Here is a 21,446-nt window from a genome sequence, read left to right as displayed (position 1 = left end):
ATCTCCGGGGTCCTGTCACTATAATCCTATATTACACAGAGCACAGCTACAGGCCATAAGGGAGTAATTCTCAGTCACACTAATCGGCAGGATAGGGTGTGTGTGACACTAGACAATCTCCGGGGTCCTGTCACTATAATCCTATATTACAGAGCACAGCTACAGGCCATAAGGGAGTAATTCTCAGTCATACTAATAGGCAGGATAGGGTGTGTGTGACACTAGACAATCTCCGGGGTCCTGTCACTATAATCCTATATTACAGAGCACAGCTACAGGCCATAAGGGAGTAATTCTCAGTCATACTAATAGGCAGGATAGGGTGTGTGTGACACTAGGCAATCTCCGGGGTCCTGTCACTATAATCCTATATTACACAGAGCACAGCTACAGGACATAAGGGAGTAATTCTCAGTCATACTAATCGGCAGGATAGGGTGTGTGTGACACTAGACAATCTCCGGGGTCCTGTCACTATAATCCTATATTACACAGCGCACAGCTACAGGCCATAAGGGAGTAATTCTCAGTCATACTAATAGGCAGGATAGGGTGTGTGTGACACTAGGCAATCTCCGGGGTCCTGTCACTATAATCCTATATTACACAGCGCACAGCTACAGGCCATAAGGGAGTAATTCTCAGTCATACTAATCGGCAGGATAGGGTGTGTGTGACACTAGACAATCTCCGGGGTCCTGTCACTATAATCCTATATTACACAGCGCACAGCTACAGGCCATAAGGGAGTAATTCTCAGTCACACTAATCGGCAGGATAGGGTGTGTGTGACACTAGGCAATCTCCGGGGTCCTGTCACTATAATCCTATATTACACAGAGCACAGCTACAGGCCATAAGGGAGTAATTCTCAGTCATACTAATCGGCAGGATAGGGTGTGTGTGACACTAGGCAATCTCCGGGGTCCTGTCACTATAATCCTATATTACACAAAGCACAGCTACAGGACATAAGGGAGTAATTCTCAGTCACACTAATCGGCAGGATAGGGTGTGTGTGACACTAGACAATCTCCGGGGTCCTGTCACTATAATCCTATATTACACAGCGCACAGCTACAGGCCATAAGGGAGTAATTCTCAGTCACACTAATCGGCAGGATAGGGTGTGTGTGACACTAGACAATCTCCGGGTCCTGTCACTATAATCCTATATTACACAGAGCACAGCTACAGGACATAAGGGAGTAATTCTCAGTCATACTAATCGGCAGGATAGGGTGTGTGTGACACTAGGCAATCTCCGGGGTCCTGTCACTATAATCCTATATTACACAGAGCACAGCTACAGGCCATAAGGGAGTAATTCTCAGTCATACTAATCGGCAGGATAGGGTGTGTGAGACTCTTCATGCGGTGTCACTACCTACTATAACGTGTTACACACACATAGGAAAGATGCACATTGGCTACATGCTACACAGCAAGCGTATTAAGGCTGCAATACCACGGTCTTATGCATGACAGTGACACGCGGAAAAGCGTCTCGCTAGAGTCCCTTGGACGCACTGTTGTCTATGGGGGTTCTGAAGGTATACGGGGATAAATTATATAATCCATCATTAATACCATCACCTGCTAAGCCATTATTGATGAGCATCACTGAGGCATAAATGAGGAATATTAACGAGGTAGCGGGACCAGGAAATGAATAGGCAGCATTTACAAGATACGTGGATCAGCCCCAAAATGGCTGCCACCATACGTGTCCATGCAGACGTTTCTTTTTATAGTTTCACTCGCACGCTTCCACATGGACCAAAATCTCCTATTGGCACATTATAGCTTTCTGCAGTCCTGAATAATACTCCTGACCAACTCACACATTGCGGTTTCCGTTCACAAAGCTTTATCGGCATAAACTAGCGTCACGCACATCATTAGGAGCCATGCAGGCCACTGTCCTGGCACCACGTCTCCTCTTATGGGGACAAGTTTTCTGTCATGTCATATCTGCACCACTAGGGGTTGGCAGATCTGATATTTGCCCCTTTTGCCACTCCAGTTCTGTGCCCTTGTGATTATTATTTCAGGCTGGCCCAGGCAGTGACTCATGTCTGCCATTTGGTGGGGGGGGGGGGCTATTACTATAGTGGTGACCCCACCCAATCTATCTAACACACTGCTGGAAATGACAGCCAGTCCCTGAGTGGAGGATCCATATATAACTAGAGAGGTCAAACCACCTCCTGATTGGAGGATGCCACACCCCGCTAGAGATGAAAGCAACAGTCTGATAGGAGGAGGAGATGGCAACTATGTTAATCAGCAACCCATTATCCGGTTTTCAGATCTAGAAGTGCATTGGAGCATGGCGTTGTCTCTAGCACTCTGTTCTACCCGCACCTGACACAGGGTTCCCCAAAGTGCAAAACCACATTAATATCCCAACCGTACATGGGAGCCTTTGCTTTGTGTACTCGGTGCTAATCGCGTAATGTAACAGCCCCCTGGGTGTCTGAAGAAGACGTTGGGTGGGTTTCACACATCTCAGCGCTTCTAACGCTGCGCGCCCATGGTATTGCGGCCTTAAGACCCGTTGTAGTTAGTGTCAGTACCTGAAGTGAAAGCTGGATGGAGTGTTAAGCATCGTGCAGAAATAAAACGTTAGTGTGGTGATGGCGTCTCTCCGGGACATGCTGGGTGAGAACACGGGAGCGCCCCTACCCGCCAGCAGCAGCAGCTCGTCACTGAACGAAACGGATTTCCTCAGCAGCGGGCTGGCGTGGCTGCACGCCGGCCTGAGACCCGGCGGCTCACATAAGACAGAAGGGGAACTGGGGCTCATGAAAATCCTATGCCCCTTTGTGAATAGGGCCGCTGGGGGTAACAGAAGACGGAATTGTCCAGGTGGTGAAGACAGAACAGAAAAAGGAGGAAAGAAAAAAAAATGTAAAAGAAACACAAAAGTGATAAAGAAAATAATAAAAAAATAGTACTTAATGCCAGTCTGTATACAGATATATACTGCTTGCCTATAGGAATGCCACACCCCGGGATACACAGTGACTTATGTGGCACAACCACCAACAATACCGGGGGGAATGGAGCAGCGGAAAGTTATCATAATCATGATTTATAAAGAGACTGATACAGAATATAAGCAGCCAGGTCCCGGCTCAGCTTATAGCGCTGGACGGGGACAAGCACCTTCTACTAACACAGCTGCAGTAATCAGGATTCTGCTGGTTATAATCATCGTCATTATTAGAATGGATGGGTTACTGCGCACCTGTCATTGCCACAGAGGGGCGGAGAGGGTCAGCGGGCACCATGCAGAGTATAATTTAGGCTGACTGCAGAATGTTCTATCAGGAGAGTGATATAAGATCCCTGACAGCACCGAGTACACCTCTGCAGCATGGCCAGGTCTCAGGAAACATTCTTACCTCCTCCTCATCATCATCAGATCAAGCAACGCACACAGGGCCTGATTCAGACCCGCTCGCAAGCGGGTCGATGTTGCCCAAGAGCGCATGACGGAGGCGGCACCGTCGTCCGCATGCGCTAGACCCGAATAACGACGGCCAAGCCGTCGTTATGGGTCTCGCACCAAAGGGGGCGTGCTGTCGATGGTGAGTGACAGCACGCCCCTTTGGTGGGCGTGCCGGGGGCGTGGCTGCCCAGACGGAGGCGTTCCCATGGGAACGCCTACCGTCTGGGGCCGGCCCCACTGACATCACTAGTGATGTCGGTGGGGGTACTTTTGGCCACTCCAGGGCTTGCGGCAGACGAGACCCTACCTTAGGGTCTCGTCGCAAGCCCGATGGTATTCTAGATACACTATGATGTGATAGATTGTGTAAAAAGAGGACTTTACCTAGAATTCCTAGTCTCAATGGTACCTTTCATACACGATGTGATACAACGGGATATTACCCTGAACCCCTAGCTTCGGCTTTATCACACCAACCACCCTGCCTGATGAAGTCCCAATGGTGAAACGCGTTGGTCACTGGTTTGAGTGGCTCATTGTCTGTATGCAGTGACACCTGGGACGCACTTACACAGTCTGAGGCTTAGATAAGCTCCATATCCTGATAAATCCGGTCCCTTAATCTTCAAAACAATTAAAGAGAAGGATTTACACCATGGGAGCACCCCACACCCCATTTATACATAGTTCTTCGCTAGATACATTGCCTGCAGTAGTAGATCTATATATTGGTGTGTTAATATGCATGACTGCCATGTTATCGCACTACAATATAGGACAATAATACAGAACGGGAAACCTCTGCTGTAGAGCTTTATCCTATGGAGGAGAAGTTGCCAATAGCAACTTCTCCACTTCTTCACTCTGCAGGAGACTTGAAGCATCTGCCCCATAGGAGCTAAACAACCAATCTGAGCTTGATTATACCCCCCATGAGACAAGCGCCTGTGCACAGAAGTGTACTCGTCCGCGTGGAATCTGTCCTGTAAGAACGGGTCATTTGAAGACATAATTTTGATAACTTTCCGGGGGACTGTGCATGGAAAAAGGACAAATCAAGAAACATAAGGAAGAAACCAAAACAAAGGTGGGTGGATGCGTCTTACCAGTTTTAGGTGTCAAACTCAAATCTGTGTCGGAAGAGGAGGACTGTCGGCTGTAAGACTTGGAAGGTGAAAAGGAATAGGTTTGGTTTTTCAGAGGGGTGGAGGGTCCTGATGAGTGAGTATTGGGAATTAGCTCTTCATTGAAAGGAGCCCTGCCAGAAGAAGGTGGAGACATTAAATAACCCCATGTTGACAGCGGGGCTGCCCGTACTAGGGTGGGGGTAGGAGTGATTGGGCTCCCCCCTGGAGAAGCTGTTGGGGGGGGGGGGGGACGTTCCCAGCATCCCACACTCAGGCCAGCCGTCTACCACCAGCCACGTCCCAACGACACAGATCAAAACCATTAACCAAAATTATATCAAATAAAAAGAGGCAAAAAGTAAAAGAAAGAAGCATAAAACTTCCTATAAAAGAAATGACATAAGTATATATATGGTGTGTGCAGCCAGGACATATTATTCTCTCAGCCCGTGTATCAGAGATGTTTCCTTATCCTCCAGCGTAACTAGCGTGCATCAGCTAAAGAAGATAAAGGCCGGGGTCACTTACCTGCTGCCCCCTCTGCTGACAACCAGACGTATCTGCCCCCATCCCTTCCGCTGACAACCAAACTCTATCTGCCCTCACCAATCATCAGCCAGACTAGGGTTGGAAGGGAAATTAACTACAGAACAGGACAATCTGCAGCTGTGGATGTAGCTAGGTCAATGGATTTATTTTGTGGTCTTTCATAGTCCTATCCTGAATGAGGGCAGAACGAATGGTCAGCAGAGGAGGTTTTGGAGCCACCCATGAACCCCATAATGCCATCAGACCTGCCCTGCCTACCTGCCCCTGGCTCTGAGCAGTCTCGTACCAGTGTAGATGAGAGTAGGAACAGACACTGAGAAGTTCTGAGTGAGTCGGGAGCCAGAAGCAGTATGAATTGGGCTGTTGTGGGTGGAGCGATATCCGTGGCTCGGTGGCTGGACCAGTGGAGACCTGAGGGAGTTGGCAGCAGAGGTGGGAAGAGAGAGAGAGAGAAAGAGAGAGAGAGAGAACAGGACACACAAGTGCTAGAGGTTACCAATGAGCCGGCTGAGGTTTGGTTAGCGGGAGATCCACGTCCTAGGTGCATGCGAGAGGAGGAGAGGTCACTCAAACGGTTAGAGGCTGGAGTGACATCGATGTGACATAGGAGACAGAAGCCAGTACCTTCATTCACCACTAGGGAGCAGCAGCCAGATTATGGACTCTCAACATTTCTTATGCTTTTGGAAGGGAAAATAAAATACCCTATTCGTCAGCACATTTACATTAATAACTAGTAGAAGCTGACATCTCGCAAGTTGGGCCAAGGTACACTGAGACGCTGTCTGCAATGGAACGCTGCCCCCTAGTGGTTATGCCATATGTTTTCCATGTGCAGTTTACTACATAACAATGTGCGGTCTGCACCTCCCACAGGAAATGGAGCAGTGACGCTGTTTTAATTAGCAAACAAAGCTCTGTAGAGATTGAAATAAGCAAAACGAAAGTATGAATAAGCCGGGCAAAAGGCCACCAATTAGTGCGAAGAAGCAGCGACTTAGAGGCAGGCGTTAGCGTTTTCCTCCCCGCATTTATATTATATACATCATGCATGGGAAAGCCCAACACTGCTTCCATGAGCTATGTGTACGTGTCACAGCTCTGACATCACAGCAACACCACCACTCGGGGAGGAATCTGACAACCCAAAGTGCCAATTACTCTTGTCAGTAATTTACTGACTGATGCAATTAAATTGCACATTAATAAGCTGACCGCACGCAGTTTGGCCGCTAACCGCTTCAACACATGATCCCCGTGATTTGGTTGCCATCCGGTGATCGGTGACGAACCGGCCAACTGTCCCTTCCTGCAGCAGTAGTGTGAGCGTCACTATAAGGTGCGCAATGGATTTGTATTCCCTATCTATTATAGATAAGTAAGTAGTCGTCTACTAATTCCCTCCATGGCTAAAGTAAATGGATGATGCTACAGGTAATTCAGGCACAGAACATAGGACCTCCAGCTCCCCCAGCAGCAGAACGCCCCCGTACAGCACTCTCCAATGTACAGCGGACAGGAGCATGCACAGCAGGAAACAATCCCAGCCCCATACACTTACTCTTTCAGCTCTTTGCATGGGGAATGGCACACAGGAGCGAATGGGGCGGCACTGCTCAGTTTATCCAGGGTACACGCTGTTCCTATGGCTCGTACCACCAGTCCAGATTCACCCTCCAGATCAAAGCACTGCAGATAGCCAACCACCGCGTTCCCGCGCATCTCCAGCACCTTCAGGCCTATCTTCCTCTGCAGCTCACCTACGGGGACGCACAGGGGACAGAACGATAGGTCATCTGCATTTTATCCCTAATAAGAGAACAAGATCCGCCGACACCTTCTGCCCAGAGGCACGGAAAGGGCCCTTACACATTACAATAACGTTCTTACTGAATAACATGTACTGATAATTACATACGTCCATGCTGGTACCAGTCCGTGATGGAGTAATTCCACCCCCAGCTCCAGTCCTGCATAGGGAGCAGCACTTTCATCAGTGTGATACGGTTCTAATGTCTATTGGGACTGGTTCGGAGTAAGACGCAGCGGTGTCCGCGTCTATCGCTCATCTGGGCAGCACAGACGGTGTAATGGTAGCGTTACTGCCTCACAGCACTGAGGTCATGGTTTCGATTCCCACCATGACCCTAACTGTGTGGAGTTTGTATATTCTCCCTGTGCTTGCGTGGGTTTCCTCCGGGTACTCCGGTTTCCTCCCACACTCCAAAAATATACTGGTAGGTTAATTGGCTTCCCTCAAAATTTACCATAGTGTATATGTGTGTGAGCATGTGGTAAGGAATATAGATTGTAAGCTCCACTGGGGCAGGGACTGATGTGAATGGTAAGATATGCTCTGTAAAGCGCCGCGGAATATGTGTGCGCTATATAAATAACTGGTAATAAATAAATAAATCTGCAACTTTGCAAATCTGCCGCTACAAAGCCCCGCCCCTGGTGCACAGCCGTGCCTCTGAATGCGTAAGTACCGATACGCCGACCATCAGCTTCCATAGGTGCAGTAATACAAATGGGCGCGTCCTACACCGGCAGTGCGCACGGCTCAGAATCAGATTTGCGCCTTACTTTATTAGTCCTATAAATCTTCCATGCAAAATGAATAAAGAGTCTACAAAACAAATATACAGAGAGACAGAACATAACATATAAACACAATGGTGTCCTGCGGACCTTCCAACGTTCCTGCGCATTTGCCTCATCCTTATAGTAAATAGCGTGAACGTGGCCTAAATCCGCGTTGATGTGCTGACACAATACACCGAGGTTGTTATAACACGGAATCAAAACTCAATTTTTTTATTTATTTTTACACATAATGAATCTGCACCCATCATACACTGGGCAGTGCAGCTTACGCTCTAACGTTCCTGTCTATCACGTGACACTGGCTGGCGCTAGTCACAGAGACACCAATGGATTAGCAACGCCGAACAATGAGTGCATTGCGTCTCACGTTCCCGGGGCAAATAGTCCAATGTAAAACGTAAGCGCTCTTAGTAAATTCAATTCATTTTTGGAGAAAACCATCTAAGTACTTAATGAGATTTTCAGGGATGACTACATACTCACTACTGTACATACCGGCCTAAAGAGACCCATGTGACACATATAATGGTTATGATTGGTCACATTGCTTTATTACACCACTTCCTTCTGAAGAAACCGCTATTCCCGACAGCGGAGAAACGCGTCAAGGAACGGGGACCCTGTCTGCTTGCTGTGCACCTATAACCTATCCTACAAATCGGCACTAACGGACCATGCCAACAGCGCACTCCCTCCCGCACTGGACGTGTGACCAGTCCGATCAGTGGAAACTGGGAGCGGTAAGGCCTAGGGGTGAAAACGACGACCCTTCCGTATGATTTGAACTTATCGCTTTACCCCGTAGGGGCTGTTAGGCATTTGCACAGGACTCTAACTAGGGGAGGTTGGAGTGACAGCGCTGTAATTGGGTACCTGCCAGTATATATAGGATCTGCATCTGCCCTTTTCTCCCAAGGCCGGGCTACGCCAGGCGGAATACAGCGACGTACTGAATATTGTAAGAAGTTCATAAAAGGACTTTTATACGTTGCACCTTAAGGATATCTCCAGGTCGGAACTATCCCTCTTATTGGAGGATATATATATATATATATATATTTTATATATGTATATTTCATTGTGTGAATTGTGAGTTCTTTTTATGAGATTATAATTAAACTTGATTTTAGAATTTATTGTGCTCTTTGTAATTTCAAAAACGTATTGGAGCTTTATTACAATCCCTGTGTAGAAGATACGGGTGAACAGAGGGGGTCATTCAGACCCGCTCGCAAGCGGGTCGATGTTACCCCAATGCACATGCCTCCGTTGTGCGAATGCGCGAGACCCGGACAGCGACAGCCAAGCCATCGCTCCGGGTCTCGCAGCAAAGGGGGCGTGCTGTCGATGGTGACTGACAGCACGCCCCCTTTGGTGGGCGTGCCGGGGGCGTGGCTGCCCAGACGGAGGCGTTCCCATGGGAACGCCTACCGTCTGGGTCCGGCCCCACTGACATCACTAGTGATGTCAGTGGGAGTGATTTTGGCTCTGATAGAGCCAAAATCACTCCAGGGCTTGCGGTCACAGAGACCCTACCGCAGGGTCTCGTCGCAAGCCCGATGGTCGCGATGGTCTTGCCGCTGTCGGTATTGTGACAGGAGGAATCCCGACAGCCGGCATTACAGCAGCAAAATCTGTGCAGGGCGAGGACCTTAGCAGAAGGCACAGAGACTCTGGGGACAGAGTGTAAGAAAGTTATTAACATATAACATCGCTACGTATTATAAGCAGCAATGTTATAACTTATGACAGATATTAGAAGTCAGCCCTCCAGCCTGGAAATCCCCTTGGTGACTTATAATACCAGCGCAGAGTGCGCACATAACAAATCACATGGTCAGGGCTGGCTACACAAAGGGCCGAAACGCCATGATGGCTTCCAGCTCACGGACAACAGTACACAAATAACGTTACACTAAGCGTTGTCGCCTCTTATGTGTATCGCCAACAACAGTGTAGTCACACAAAGGGGTTTACTGGACGTGTAACTGTAGAGGCCACGCTTATCTGAGAACACACAATAATAAGTGATTGCGTCACCCGCTTACCTGACATTAGGGAAATCAGCCTCTGTCGGGCTTCGTTAGAGGCCCTCGGGGTCCGGATTCGGTCGATCCACTGGTATTCGGGATCCTCATTCACCACCAGCTCCTCCACAAACCCGTGTATCACTACAGCACGATAGGACTTTGGGATAGACGTGGCTGCAACATACGTATGCAAGGTTCATACCCAGCAACACCTGTACCCAGGACGGTCTGACACATGTATACACCTAAACTCTGCCCTTAATAACCAGATCCAACCGCTCCGAAGGCAACCAATCCACACATCACTAAATAATGCACAGTGACAGTCGCTAAACGTTATGATCCGGCTCTGCGATCTGTGAGCCCTCATACCGCGAGGCTTGTCACATGCTGATGTGGGGGCTGCCATTTTGGATGAGGGAAGGACACGATCCCTCAGTCAAGACAAATAAGAACTACACAGTATGTAACAAGGTTTCTCCTTACAATGGATAAAAAGATTGTTCATTTAAGCACCTACTCCATATTTACTGCCCTCTCATAAGTGTTGCAATGCAGCAGTTTGGGGGGCTGCCTCCCATGAGACCACCCCATACTTAGCTGGAGAACAGTCCGGACTGGCAGCTGGGGTCCCAGGAGATGGACAGCAGCAATGAATGCGTCAGACGGTGTCTCTCATGCGGACATAATGCCCACAAGTCACCCTTCTAGCATTGAGGCTGCCGCACTCCTCCAGAGCACTCTACAGACTAGGAGGAATTATCAGCCAATGGTGGGGGCACAGGGACGGGGACCCACCCACCTGTTACACAGCAGAGATTAGTGACCAATGAGGATTATAAAGCTAAAGTGAGTGACAGGGTGTGTATGAGTCCTACCACTGACAGAGCGAAGGTGCTATCCCCAAACAGCTTATTCCCTAATAGTGGTGACGATGTTTGGGGCTCTCCGATACGTTCCGCACAGTCCAGGGGGGGGATACACAACTACAAGGACCCCCTCACACTGGTATTTGGGACACAGGATATTTACCCACGGGGCACATTACTCACTGCAGAAAAACTTGACTCCGCAGGAAGATTGTCGGAAGCGATTCAGGTCATTGAAGAGATCCACTTTCACCACCACGCTGATCTCCCCACGGATCCCTGAACACGGGGAGGAAATACGCCATCAATTTGTCATGTCACATACAACACTGGTTGTACTCAGGATATTACAGTGCGCTGATAGAAGACAATTTTTAAAATAATAATTTCTGTAGATCTAATCTATAATGCAATAACATATCATATAGAGCTAATAATACAACTCGCTGTAATACCTTGCGTTACCCGGGCTTGTCCGTGATCATACGCCATTAGAATAACATTGAAAGGGGATTTTGTAGCAGATTCCGAGACATTCTGACCAAAGACGCTGACTTACTATAAGATACAAACATTGTGGATTTTCCTACATGCAGATACTCCATTCCCGTAGTGCTGTGGTAAGCAATGCCAGACTTACTTACTGCTGTGCACACACTGCCTGACACCGGTGTATCCCTCGCCCTACTTACTACTGTGCACACACTGCCTGACACCGGTGTATACCTCGCCCTACTTACTACTGTGCACACACTGCCTGACACCGGTGTATGCCTCGCCCTACTTACTGCTGTGCACACATTGCCTGACACCGGTGTATGCCTCGTCCTACTTACTGCTGTGCACACATTGCCTGACACCGGTGTATGCCTCGCCCTACTTACTACTGTGCACACACTGCCTGACACCGGTGTATGCCTCGCCCTACTTACTACTGTGCACACATGCCTCGTCCTACTTACTGCTGTGCACACATTGCCTGACACCGGTGTATGCCTCGCCCTACTTACTACTGTGCACACACTGCCTGACACCGGTGTATCCCTCACCCTACTTACTGCTGTGCACACACTGCCTGACACCGGTGTATCCCTCGCCCTACTTACTACTGTGCACACACTGCCTGACACCGGTGTATGCCTCGCCCTACTTACTACTGTGCACACATGCCTCGTCCTACTTACTGCTGTGCACACATTGCCTGACACCGGTGTATGCCTCGCCCTACTTACTACTGTGCACACACTGCCTGACACCGGTGTATGCCTCGCCCTACTTACTACTGTGCACACATTGCCTGACACCGTTGTATGCCTCGTCCTACTTACTGCTGTGCACACATTGCCTGACACCGGTGTATGCCTCACCCTACTTACTACTGTGCACACACTGCCTGACACCGGTGTATGCCTCGTCCTACTTACTGCTGTGCACACATTGCCCGACACCGGTGTATGCCTCGCCCTACTTACTGCTGTGCACACATTGCCCGACACCGGTGTGTGCCTCGCCCTACTTACTGCTGTGCACACATTGCCTGACACCGGTGTATCCCTCGCCCTACTTACTGCTGCGCACACATTGCCTGACACCGGTGTATGCCTCGCCCTACTTACTGCTGTGCACACATTGCCTGACACCGGTGTATGCCTCGTCCTACTTACTGCTGTGCACACATTGCCTGACACCGGTGTATGCCTCGTCCTACTTACTGCTGTGCACACATTGCCTGACACCGGTGTATGCCTCGCCCTACTTACTGCTGTGCACACATTGCCTGACACCGGTGTATGCCTCGCCCTACTTACTGCTGTGCACACATTGCCCGACACCGGTGTATGCCTCGCCCTACTTAATATCTACAAATGAAATGTATATTTGTTGCTCAATCTCAGTCACACACACAGTGAATGCAGGGAGGCCTCAGACACGCACAGTGAATGCAGGGAGGCCTCAGACACACACGCACAGCGAATGCAGGGAGGCCTCAGACACACACGCACAGCGAATGCAGGGAGGCCTCAGACACACACGCACAGCGAATGCAGGGAGGCCTCAGACACACACAGCGAATGCAGGGAGGCCTCAGACACGCACAGTGAATGCAGGGAGGCCTCAATCACACACACACAGTGAATGCAGGGAGGCCTCAGACACGCACATCGAATGCAGGGAGGCCTCAGACACGCACAGTGAATGCAGGGAGGCCTCAGACACGCACAGTGAATGCAGGGAGGCCTCAGACACGCACAGTGAATGCAGGGAGGCCTCAGACACGCACAGTGAATGCAGGGAGGCCTCAGACACGCACAGTGAATGCAGGGAGGCCTCAGACACGCACAGTGAATGCAGGGAGGCCTCAGACACGCACATCGAATGCAGGGAGGCCTCAGACACGCACATCGAATGCAGGGAGGCCTCAGACACGCACATCGAATGCAGGGAGGCCTCAGACACGCACATCGAATGCAGGGAGGCCTCAGACACGCACATCGAATGCAGGGAGGCCTCAGATACACACGCACAGCGAGTGCAGAGAGGCCTCAGACACGCGCAGGGAGGCCTCAGACACGCGCAGGGAGGCCTCAGACACGTGCAGGGAGGCCTCAGACACGCGCAGGGAGGCCTCAGACACGCACAGCGAATGCAGGGAGGCCTCAGACATGCACAGCGAATGCAGGGAGGCCTCAGATACGCACAGCGAATGCAGGGAGGCCTCAGACATGCACAGTGAATGCAGGGAGGCCTCAGATACGCACAGTGAATGCAGGGAGGCCTCAGACACGCACAGTGAATGCAGGGAGGCCTCAGACACGCACAGCGAATGCAGGGAGGCCTGAGACATGCACAGTGAATGCAGGGAGGCCTCAGATACGCACAGTGAATGCAGGGAGGCCTCAGATATGCACAGCGAATGCAGGGAGGCCTCAGACATGCACAGTGAATGCAGGGAGGCCTCAGATACGCACAGTGAATGCAGGGACACATTTCTTACCGTGTATGGTGTCATATATTGGAAACCACCCAGATATCACAGTTGCCGCCTCTGTATACAGCAAAGGATCAATATCAATGTACACTTTCCCGATGGCGTCATTGGCGCTGTACGTGTCATGGTCCAGCACGGTGATCTGCAGAGGTTCATCCTGCAAATCTTCATCATCAACCTGCACAGAGAGCAAGGCGAGTGGATTAATGCTCCTTACTCTCTGCAGGAAAGTATCCAGTGTCCTAAATCCTCAACATTACTGTACCTCAAACTTAAACCATTCTGAGTTCCACTGAGGGTTCAGAGACTTGGGGTACACGTCCGTCTTAAATGTGGTGTTTGCAAACTTAACCTGGAAATAAAAAGAGGGAAAACAGTTACAGGACATTATAAAAGCGGCATTTTCTCTAACTCCACCACTACAATCCAGGTTTTAAGGATATCCATGCTTCAGCACAGGTGACTTAATTAGTACCTTAGTCAATTTGATTTAGCCACCTGGACTCAACCATGGATATCCCTAAAACCTGGTCTGTAATGGCGGAGTTTAGGAAACTCTGTTATAAAGAATATAAATAAAAACCCTCATAATAAAAACATAGTAAAATGTGTTGGCGCCTCCGTGCTACATGACGGTCCATCCGGCCTGGGAGACTCTTTGCTGAAGAATTATCACTCGGGTACAGCAGACCAGGGGCGAAATTTACTAAGCTTCCGTAAGCCGCCACTTAACCCAAAAATGTAAACTGGCAAGAACACGGTCGGCGTTACTTTTAGTGACCGTCTGATTAGCCACCTCCTAGAAATGCCAATACATTTTCCATACACTTCTCTGTGCATACGCCTGAAGCCGCAACTTGGGACGCAAGCGCAGTAGCAAATAAATGGCTCCACTGCGTCCGCCATCGGCAGTGCGCTCTATGTGTGTGTGATCATGTGGCCTGAATGACAGGAGCGGAGTATATTCCTATAAATATACGGCAACCATAAGGGTTTGTAAACACGTTTATATACGGCCAAAGTCATGGCGTCTGTCCTGTCCCGATATTATAAGTAATAAACTTGCCATATACCTGTTGGTGTTGCTGGCAAATATAGACCTTTAAAACCACTTTGAACCATACCCGATGGTCTCGGGATTTGATTGCGCAGGATAATTAGCTTGTGTGCGACCGCAATCCCGTCATTAGCCTCTCACAACAAATCTGCTCAGAATTCCTCGTCTGCGATAGAGTCCCGTAACAGATCGCCATGGATACGATCAGCTTTATTAACGTCAACCCCAGTTCCCTAACTGACTAATGTAACAAGAAATTCGCAGACGAAACTAAACTTTGGTGCTAGAATAAAATTAGCCAGAAAGGCTTACAATCTAACGCTATACCATATTAATAAAAGAGGACGCTGACCTCCACAAAGGCATCTGTCAGGTCGCTTGCTCGATCCATCACCGGCAAGTGGCGGCCGGCCACGATCTTCACCTTCAGCTTCCCGGGCATAGCTTATTGTGCTACTGTCACCTATAGAGAGAGGATGTAGATCTGAGCATAGGACACCAGAAGCCCCCACAAGGCAGAACGAAGCCCTGCTCCCTATATCTCCATGTATACACTGCAGCGAATGCTGAGATGAGAGAATAAAAGTAAGCGGTGATACATGTACCTGATACATAAATGTAATACTAATAGAAGGAGACACACTAACACATTCATGATGAATACAGAATAGCAGCTCTAAAAAGGAGGCGCACATTGTGATCATTTGTGATCTTATTAATAATAATTGCTTACAATAGTAACACTGTATATAGGGAACATAGCAAAGGGAAAGACAGATGTGTTCCAGGAACTAAAACAATTGTTCCATCTACTTCCCTAACAATAAAATGTTATATTTCACCGATTCTCATTAACAAAAGCCGAGAAGATAAACAGGGAGATTCACCTACAAACTCAGGCAGGCATACAGTCAGGTGCATAAATATTGGGACATTGACAGAATTCTCATATTTTGGCCTCTATTCACCACCACAATGGCTTTGAAATGAAACAAACAAGATGTGATTTACCTGCAGACTTTCAGATTTAATTTGAGGGTAATTACATCCAAATCAGGTGAACGGTGTAGGAATTACAACGGTTTCTATATGTGCCTCCCACTTTTTAAGGGGCCAAAAGTAATGGGACAAACTAAACAATCCTAAATCTAACTTTCACTTTTTAATACTTTGTTGCAAATCCTTTGCAGGCAATTACAGCCTGAAGTCTGGAACGCATAGACATCACCAGACGCTGGGTTTCATCCCTGGTGATGCTCTGCCAGGCCTCTACTGCAAATGTCTTCAGTTCCTGCTTGTTCTTGGGGCATTTTCCCTTCACTTTTGTCTTCATCAAGTGAAATGCATGCTCAATTGGATTCAGGTCAGGGGATTGACTTGGCCATTGCATAACATTCCACTTTTTAGCCTTAAAAAACTCTTTGGTTGCTTTTGCAGTATGCTTCGGGTCATTGTCCATCTGCACTGTGAAGCGCCGTCCAATGAGTTCTGAAGCATTTGACTGAATATGAGCATATAATATTGCCCGAAACACTTCAGAATTCATTCTGCTGCTTTTGTCAGCAGTCACATCATCAATAAATACAAGGGAACCAGTTCCATTGGCAGCCATACATGCCCACGCCATAACACTACCACCACCGTGCTTCACTGATAAGGTGGTATGTTTTGGATCATGAGCAGTTCCTTTCCTTCTCCATACTCTTCTCTTCCCATCACTCTGGTACAAGTTGATCTTTGTCTCATCTGTCCATAGGATGTTGTTCCAGAACAGTAATGGCTTTTTTAGATGTTGTTTGGCAAACTCTAATCTGGTCTGCCCGTTTTTGTGGCTCACCAATGGTTTACATCTTGTGGTGAACCCTCTATATTCACTCTTGTGAAGTCTTCTCTTGATTGTTGACTTTGACACATATACACCTACCTCCTGAAGAGTGTTTTTGATTTGGCCAACTGCTGTGAAGGGGATTTTCTTCACCAGGGAAATAATTCTTCTGTCATCCACCACAGTTGTTTTCCGTGGTCTTCCGGGGTTGCTGAGCTCTCCGGTGCTTTCTTTCTTTTTAAGAATGTTCCAAACAGTTGATTTGGCCACATCTAATGTTTTTGCTCTCTCTCTGATGGGTTTGTTTTGATTTTTCAGCCTAATGATGGCTTCACTGATAGTGACAGCTCTTTGGATCTCATATTGAGAGTCGACAGCAACTGATTCCAAATGCAAATGTCACACCTAGAATCAACTCCAGACCTTTTACCTGCTTAATTGATAATGAAATAACGAGGGAATAGCCTACACCTGTCCATGAAATAGCTTTTGAGTTGATAGTCCCATTACTTTTGGCCCCTTAAAAAGTGGGAGGCACATATAGAAACCGCTGTAATTCCTACACCGTTCACCTGATTTGGATGTAATTACCCTCAAATGAAATCTGAAAGTCTGCAGGTAAATCACATCTTGTTTGTTTCATTTCAAAGCCATTGTGGTGGTGACTAGAGGCCAAAATATGAAAATTCTGTCAATGTCCCAATATTTATGCACCTGACTGTACATTAAGGGTCATGTAAGTGTAAAGGCCATTTTGTGACATCACAACGCCCTTCTATGCAGGTGCGGAGAATGGGAAGGAACCAACCGATTTAGTCCCATCACTCCGTACCACTAAGCCTGGCGCTAAATATGGCTGAGCGGTACATACATATCGCTGCAAATTCTGCACCTTGTATATAAATCAGTCCCATTGTCTTTTGTTTCCTAATGATGCAATAATACTATAAGAAGTATACAGTGACTATAGTTGTATGGGAGAGATAGTTATTAATTGGTTGTAAGTAAATCCCATGTCACTAAGTCAATGCCCATTTGTCGCACTATATATCAGCTTTATCTATTGATTTAGTAAATGAATGAAATGTTTATAAGTAGTTTATTGGTTTATATGCAGATTGAGGCAGTTATTTAATTACATGAATTGTTTAATGTTATTTTAGCGCTGTGAATGTTCTGTGCAGTAGTTACAGACCTGCCCATCAGAGCTGCTGTGTTATACCCAGAAATAATAATATATTGTATCTGGCACCCCCTAATATCTAACACACCCTGCATACAGTGTCTGACACCCCCTAATATCTCACACACCATAACCACAGGAATCTGACACCCCCTAATATCTATCACCCCCTGCATACAGTGTCTGACACCCCCTAATACCTCACACACCATAACCACAGGAATCTGACACCCCCTAATATCTATCACCCTCTACATATAGTGTCTGACACCCCCTAATACCTCACACCATACCCCCAGGAATCTGACACCCCCCCAATATCTATCACCCCCTACATACAGTGTCTGACACCCCCTAATATCTATCACCCCCTACATATAGTGTCTGACACCCCCTAATATCTATCACCCCCTACATATAGTGTCTGACACCCCCTAATACCTCACACCATACCCCCAGGAATCTGACACCCCCCAATATCTATCACCCCCTACATACAGTGTCTGACACCCCCTAATATCTATCACCCCCTATAGTGTCTGACACTCCCTAATATCTATAACCCCCTACATATAGTGTCTGACACCCCCTAATATCTATCACCCCCTACATACAGTGTGTGACACCCCCAAATATCTCACACACCATAACCACAGGAATTTGACACCCCTAATATCTATCACCCCCTATATACAGTGTCTGACACCCCCTAATACCTCAGACACCATAACCACAGTAATCTGACAACCCCTACATATAGTGTCTGACACCCCTAATATCTATCACCCCCTATATACAGTGTCTGACACCCCCTAATACCTCAGACACCATAACCACAGTAATCTGACAACCCCTACATACAGTGTCTGACACCCCCTAATATCTCACACACCATAACCACAGGAATTTGACACCCCTAATATCTATCACCCCCTATATACAGTGTCTGACACCCCCTAATATCTTACACCCCCTCCTCACAGAATCTGACACCCCCTAATATCTATCACCCCCTGCATATAGTGTCTGACACCCCCTAATACCTCAGACACCATAACCACAGTAATCTGACAACCCCTACATATAGTGTCTGACACCCCCTAATATCTATCACCCCCTACATACAGTGTGTGACACCCCCAAATATCTCACACACCATAACCACAGGAATTTGACACCCCTAATATCTATCACCCCCTATATACAGTGTCTGACACCCCCTAATATCTTACATCCCCTCCTCACAGAATCTGACACCCCCAATATCTTACATCCCCTCCCCATAGTGTCAGACACCCCCTAGTAGCTGAAGAGAGAAGTAAGAGACATCTGCCTGGTGCACAGAGACACAAGTAATATATGACCATTATGTATTGGTGTAGATGGCTGTAAATAAATAAATGTTACATGTTACGTGTTGTGCACCAGACAGACGGCTCCTCCTCCTCTGTATTAGGACTGTGACAGCACAAATAGGAACGTGATATTAGGGGACATTATTATGGCATTATTCTAATCATTTTTCCCAGTCCAGCAGTTACATTCCCCCCCCCCTAATATCTAATAACCCCTCTTCCAGACCCCACGTACGACACAACAGAACCCCACGTATGATAGGACAGACCCTCATGTGCTTGACAGACACCCGTGTATGACAATCCCTCATGTACAACATAACATTCTCTCATGTTCGAAAGACACGATGTATGACATGACAGACCCTCGTGTATGACAGACCCCATGTATATGACAGACCCCCATGTATATGACAGACCCCATGTATATGAAAGACCCCCATGTATGACATAACAGACCATCCTGTATATGACAGACCATCATGTATGAGACCCCCATGTATGCCATGACAGACCCCCATGTATGACATGACTGACCATCATAAAGATGACAGACCCCCATGTATGACAGACCATCATGTATATGAGACCCCCATGTATGACAGACCATCATGTATATGAGACCCCCATGTATGACAGACCATCATGTATATGAGACCCCCATGTATGCCATGACAGGCTCCCATGTATGACAGACCCCCATGTATATAACAGACCATCATGTATATGAGACCCCCATGTATGACATGACAGATCATCATGTATGAGACCCCCATGTATGACATGACAGATCATCATGTATGAGACCCCCATGTATGACATGACAGGCTCCCATGTATGACAGACCCCATGTATATAACAGACCCTCATGTACAGGACAGACCCCCACCAGCACCCTGTGAGTGACATGACAGCGCCCCCCTCAGGTGACCACAGGCGTAGGGGAGCATTCCGGGGGGTCTCTTACACTCACACCCTTAGAGGACTGTAATCAGGGCCCCTCCGCCCCCAACATGCCTCCGGCTCCCCCGATCTGACAGTCCCCCACCGCTTCCGCTTCCGGGCGGTCATGTGACAGCTGTGAGTACGGGGCGCGATGGAGACCAAGAGACGGCGGGAGGGGCAGGCGAATCTCAGCTCCCCCCTGTGTGTACCAGGGACAGAGCTCTGTGACATATCCCGCTGCCCTCATCCTGTGCCCACACTGCCAGTACTCCTTATACCTCACACCCCTTATACCTCACACTGCCAATACTCCTTATGCCTCACACCCCTTATACCTCACACTGCCAGTACTCCTTATGCCTCACACCCCTTATACCTCACACTGCCAATACTCCTTATGCCTCACACCCCTTATACCTCACACTGCCAGTACTCCTTATGCCTCACACCCCTTATACCTCACACTGCCAATACTCCTTATGCCTCACACCCCTTATACCTCACACTGCCAGTACTCCTTATGCCTCACACCCCTTATACCTCACACTGCCAATACTCCTTATGCCTCACACCCCTTATACCTCACACTGCCAGTACTCCTTATACCTCACACCCCTTATACCTCACACTGCCAGTACTCCTTATACCTCACACCCCTTATACCTCACACTGCCAGTACTCCTTATGCCTCACACCCCTTATACCTCACACTGCCAGTACTCCTTATACCTCACACCCCTTATACCTCACACTGCCAGTACTCCTTATGCCTCACACCCCTTATACCTCACACTGCCAATACTCCTTATGCCTCACACCCCTTATACCTCACACTGCCAGTACTCCTTATACCTCACACCCCTTATACCTCACACTGCCAGTACTCCTTATACCTCACACCCCTTATACCTCACACTGCCAGTACTCCTTATGCCTCACACCCCTTATACCTCACACTGCCAGTACTCCTTATGCCTCACACCCCTTATACCTCACACTGCCAGTACTCCTTATGCCTCACACCCCTTATACCTCACACTGCCAGTACTCCTTATGCCTCACACCCCTTATACCTCACACTGCCAATACTCCTTATGCCTCACACCCCTTATACCTCACACTGCCAGTACTCCTTATGCCTCACACCCCTTATACCTCACACTGCCAATACTCCTTATGCCTCACACCCCTTATACCTCACACTGCCAGTACTCCTTATACCTCACACCCCTTATACCTCACACTGCCAGTACTCCTTATACCTCACACCCCTTATACCTCACACTGCCAGTACTCCTTATGCCTCACACCCCTTATACCTCACACTGCCAGTACTCCTTATACCTCACACCCCTTATACCTCACACTGCCAGTACTCCTTATGCCTCACACCCCTTATACCTCACACTGCCAATACTCCTTATGCCTCACACCCCTTATACCTCACACTGCC

At 48.1% G+C, this 21,446-nt stretch overlaps 1 protein-coding gene across 12 annotated transcripts in view; it reads right to left on the bottom strand.

Annotated features, from left to right (window-relative positions):
* C2CD5 (C2 calcium dependent domain containing 5) overlaps positions 1–20,131 on the bottom strand; it is a 73,614-nt gene extending 53,483 nt beyond the window's left edge. For 4 of the 12 annotated variants that reach the window (XM_088454768.1, XM_088454773.1, XM_088454774.1 and 1 more), the window contains exons 1-9: positions 20,022–20,081; positions 15,038–15,148; positions 13,894–13,980; positions 13,635–13,806; positions 10,823–10,918; positions 9,789–9,944; positions 6,695–6,893; positions 4,564–4,715; positions 2,689–2,841 (exon numbers count right to left, since the gene is read on the bottom strand). In XM_088454768.1, the coding sequence (XP_088310894.1) occupies positions 2,689–2,841; positions 4,564–4,715; positions 6,695–6,893; positions 9,789–9,944; positions 10,823–10,918; positions 13,635–13,806; positions 13,894–13,980; positions 15,038–15,127 (1,105 nt within the window). In that variant the 5' untranslated portion in view covers positions 15,128–15,148; positions 20,022–20,081. Of the gene's footprint in view, positions 1–2,688; positions 2,842–4,563; positions 4,716–5,419; positions 5,545–6,694; positions 6,894–9,788; positions 9,945–10,822; positions 10,919–13,634; positions 13,807–13,893; positions 13,981–15,037; positions 15,149–20,015 lie in introns of those variants that run through there. The other 8 variants (XM_088454775.1, XM_088454777.1, XM_088454779.1 and 5 more) reach the window with 5 other exon arrangements.
* Between the last annotated feature and the right edge of the window lie 1,315 nt (positions 20,132–21,446).

Source organism: Taudactylus pleione, unplaced genomic scaffold (assembly GCF_031769625.1).
Source record: "Taudactylus pleione unplaced genomic scaffold, aTauple2 ptg000632l, whole genome shotgun sequence".
In the NCBI taxonomy this organism is placed as follows: Eukaryota; Metazoa; Chordata; class Amphibia; order Anura; family Myobatrachidae; genus Taudactylus; species Taudactylus pleione.
Note: the sequence above shows the minus strand (reverse complement) of the source record. Positions and strands in the feature narration are given on the sequence as shown.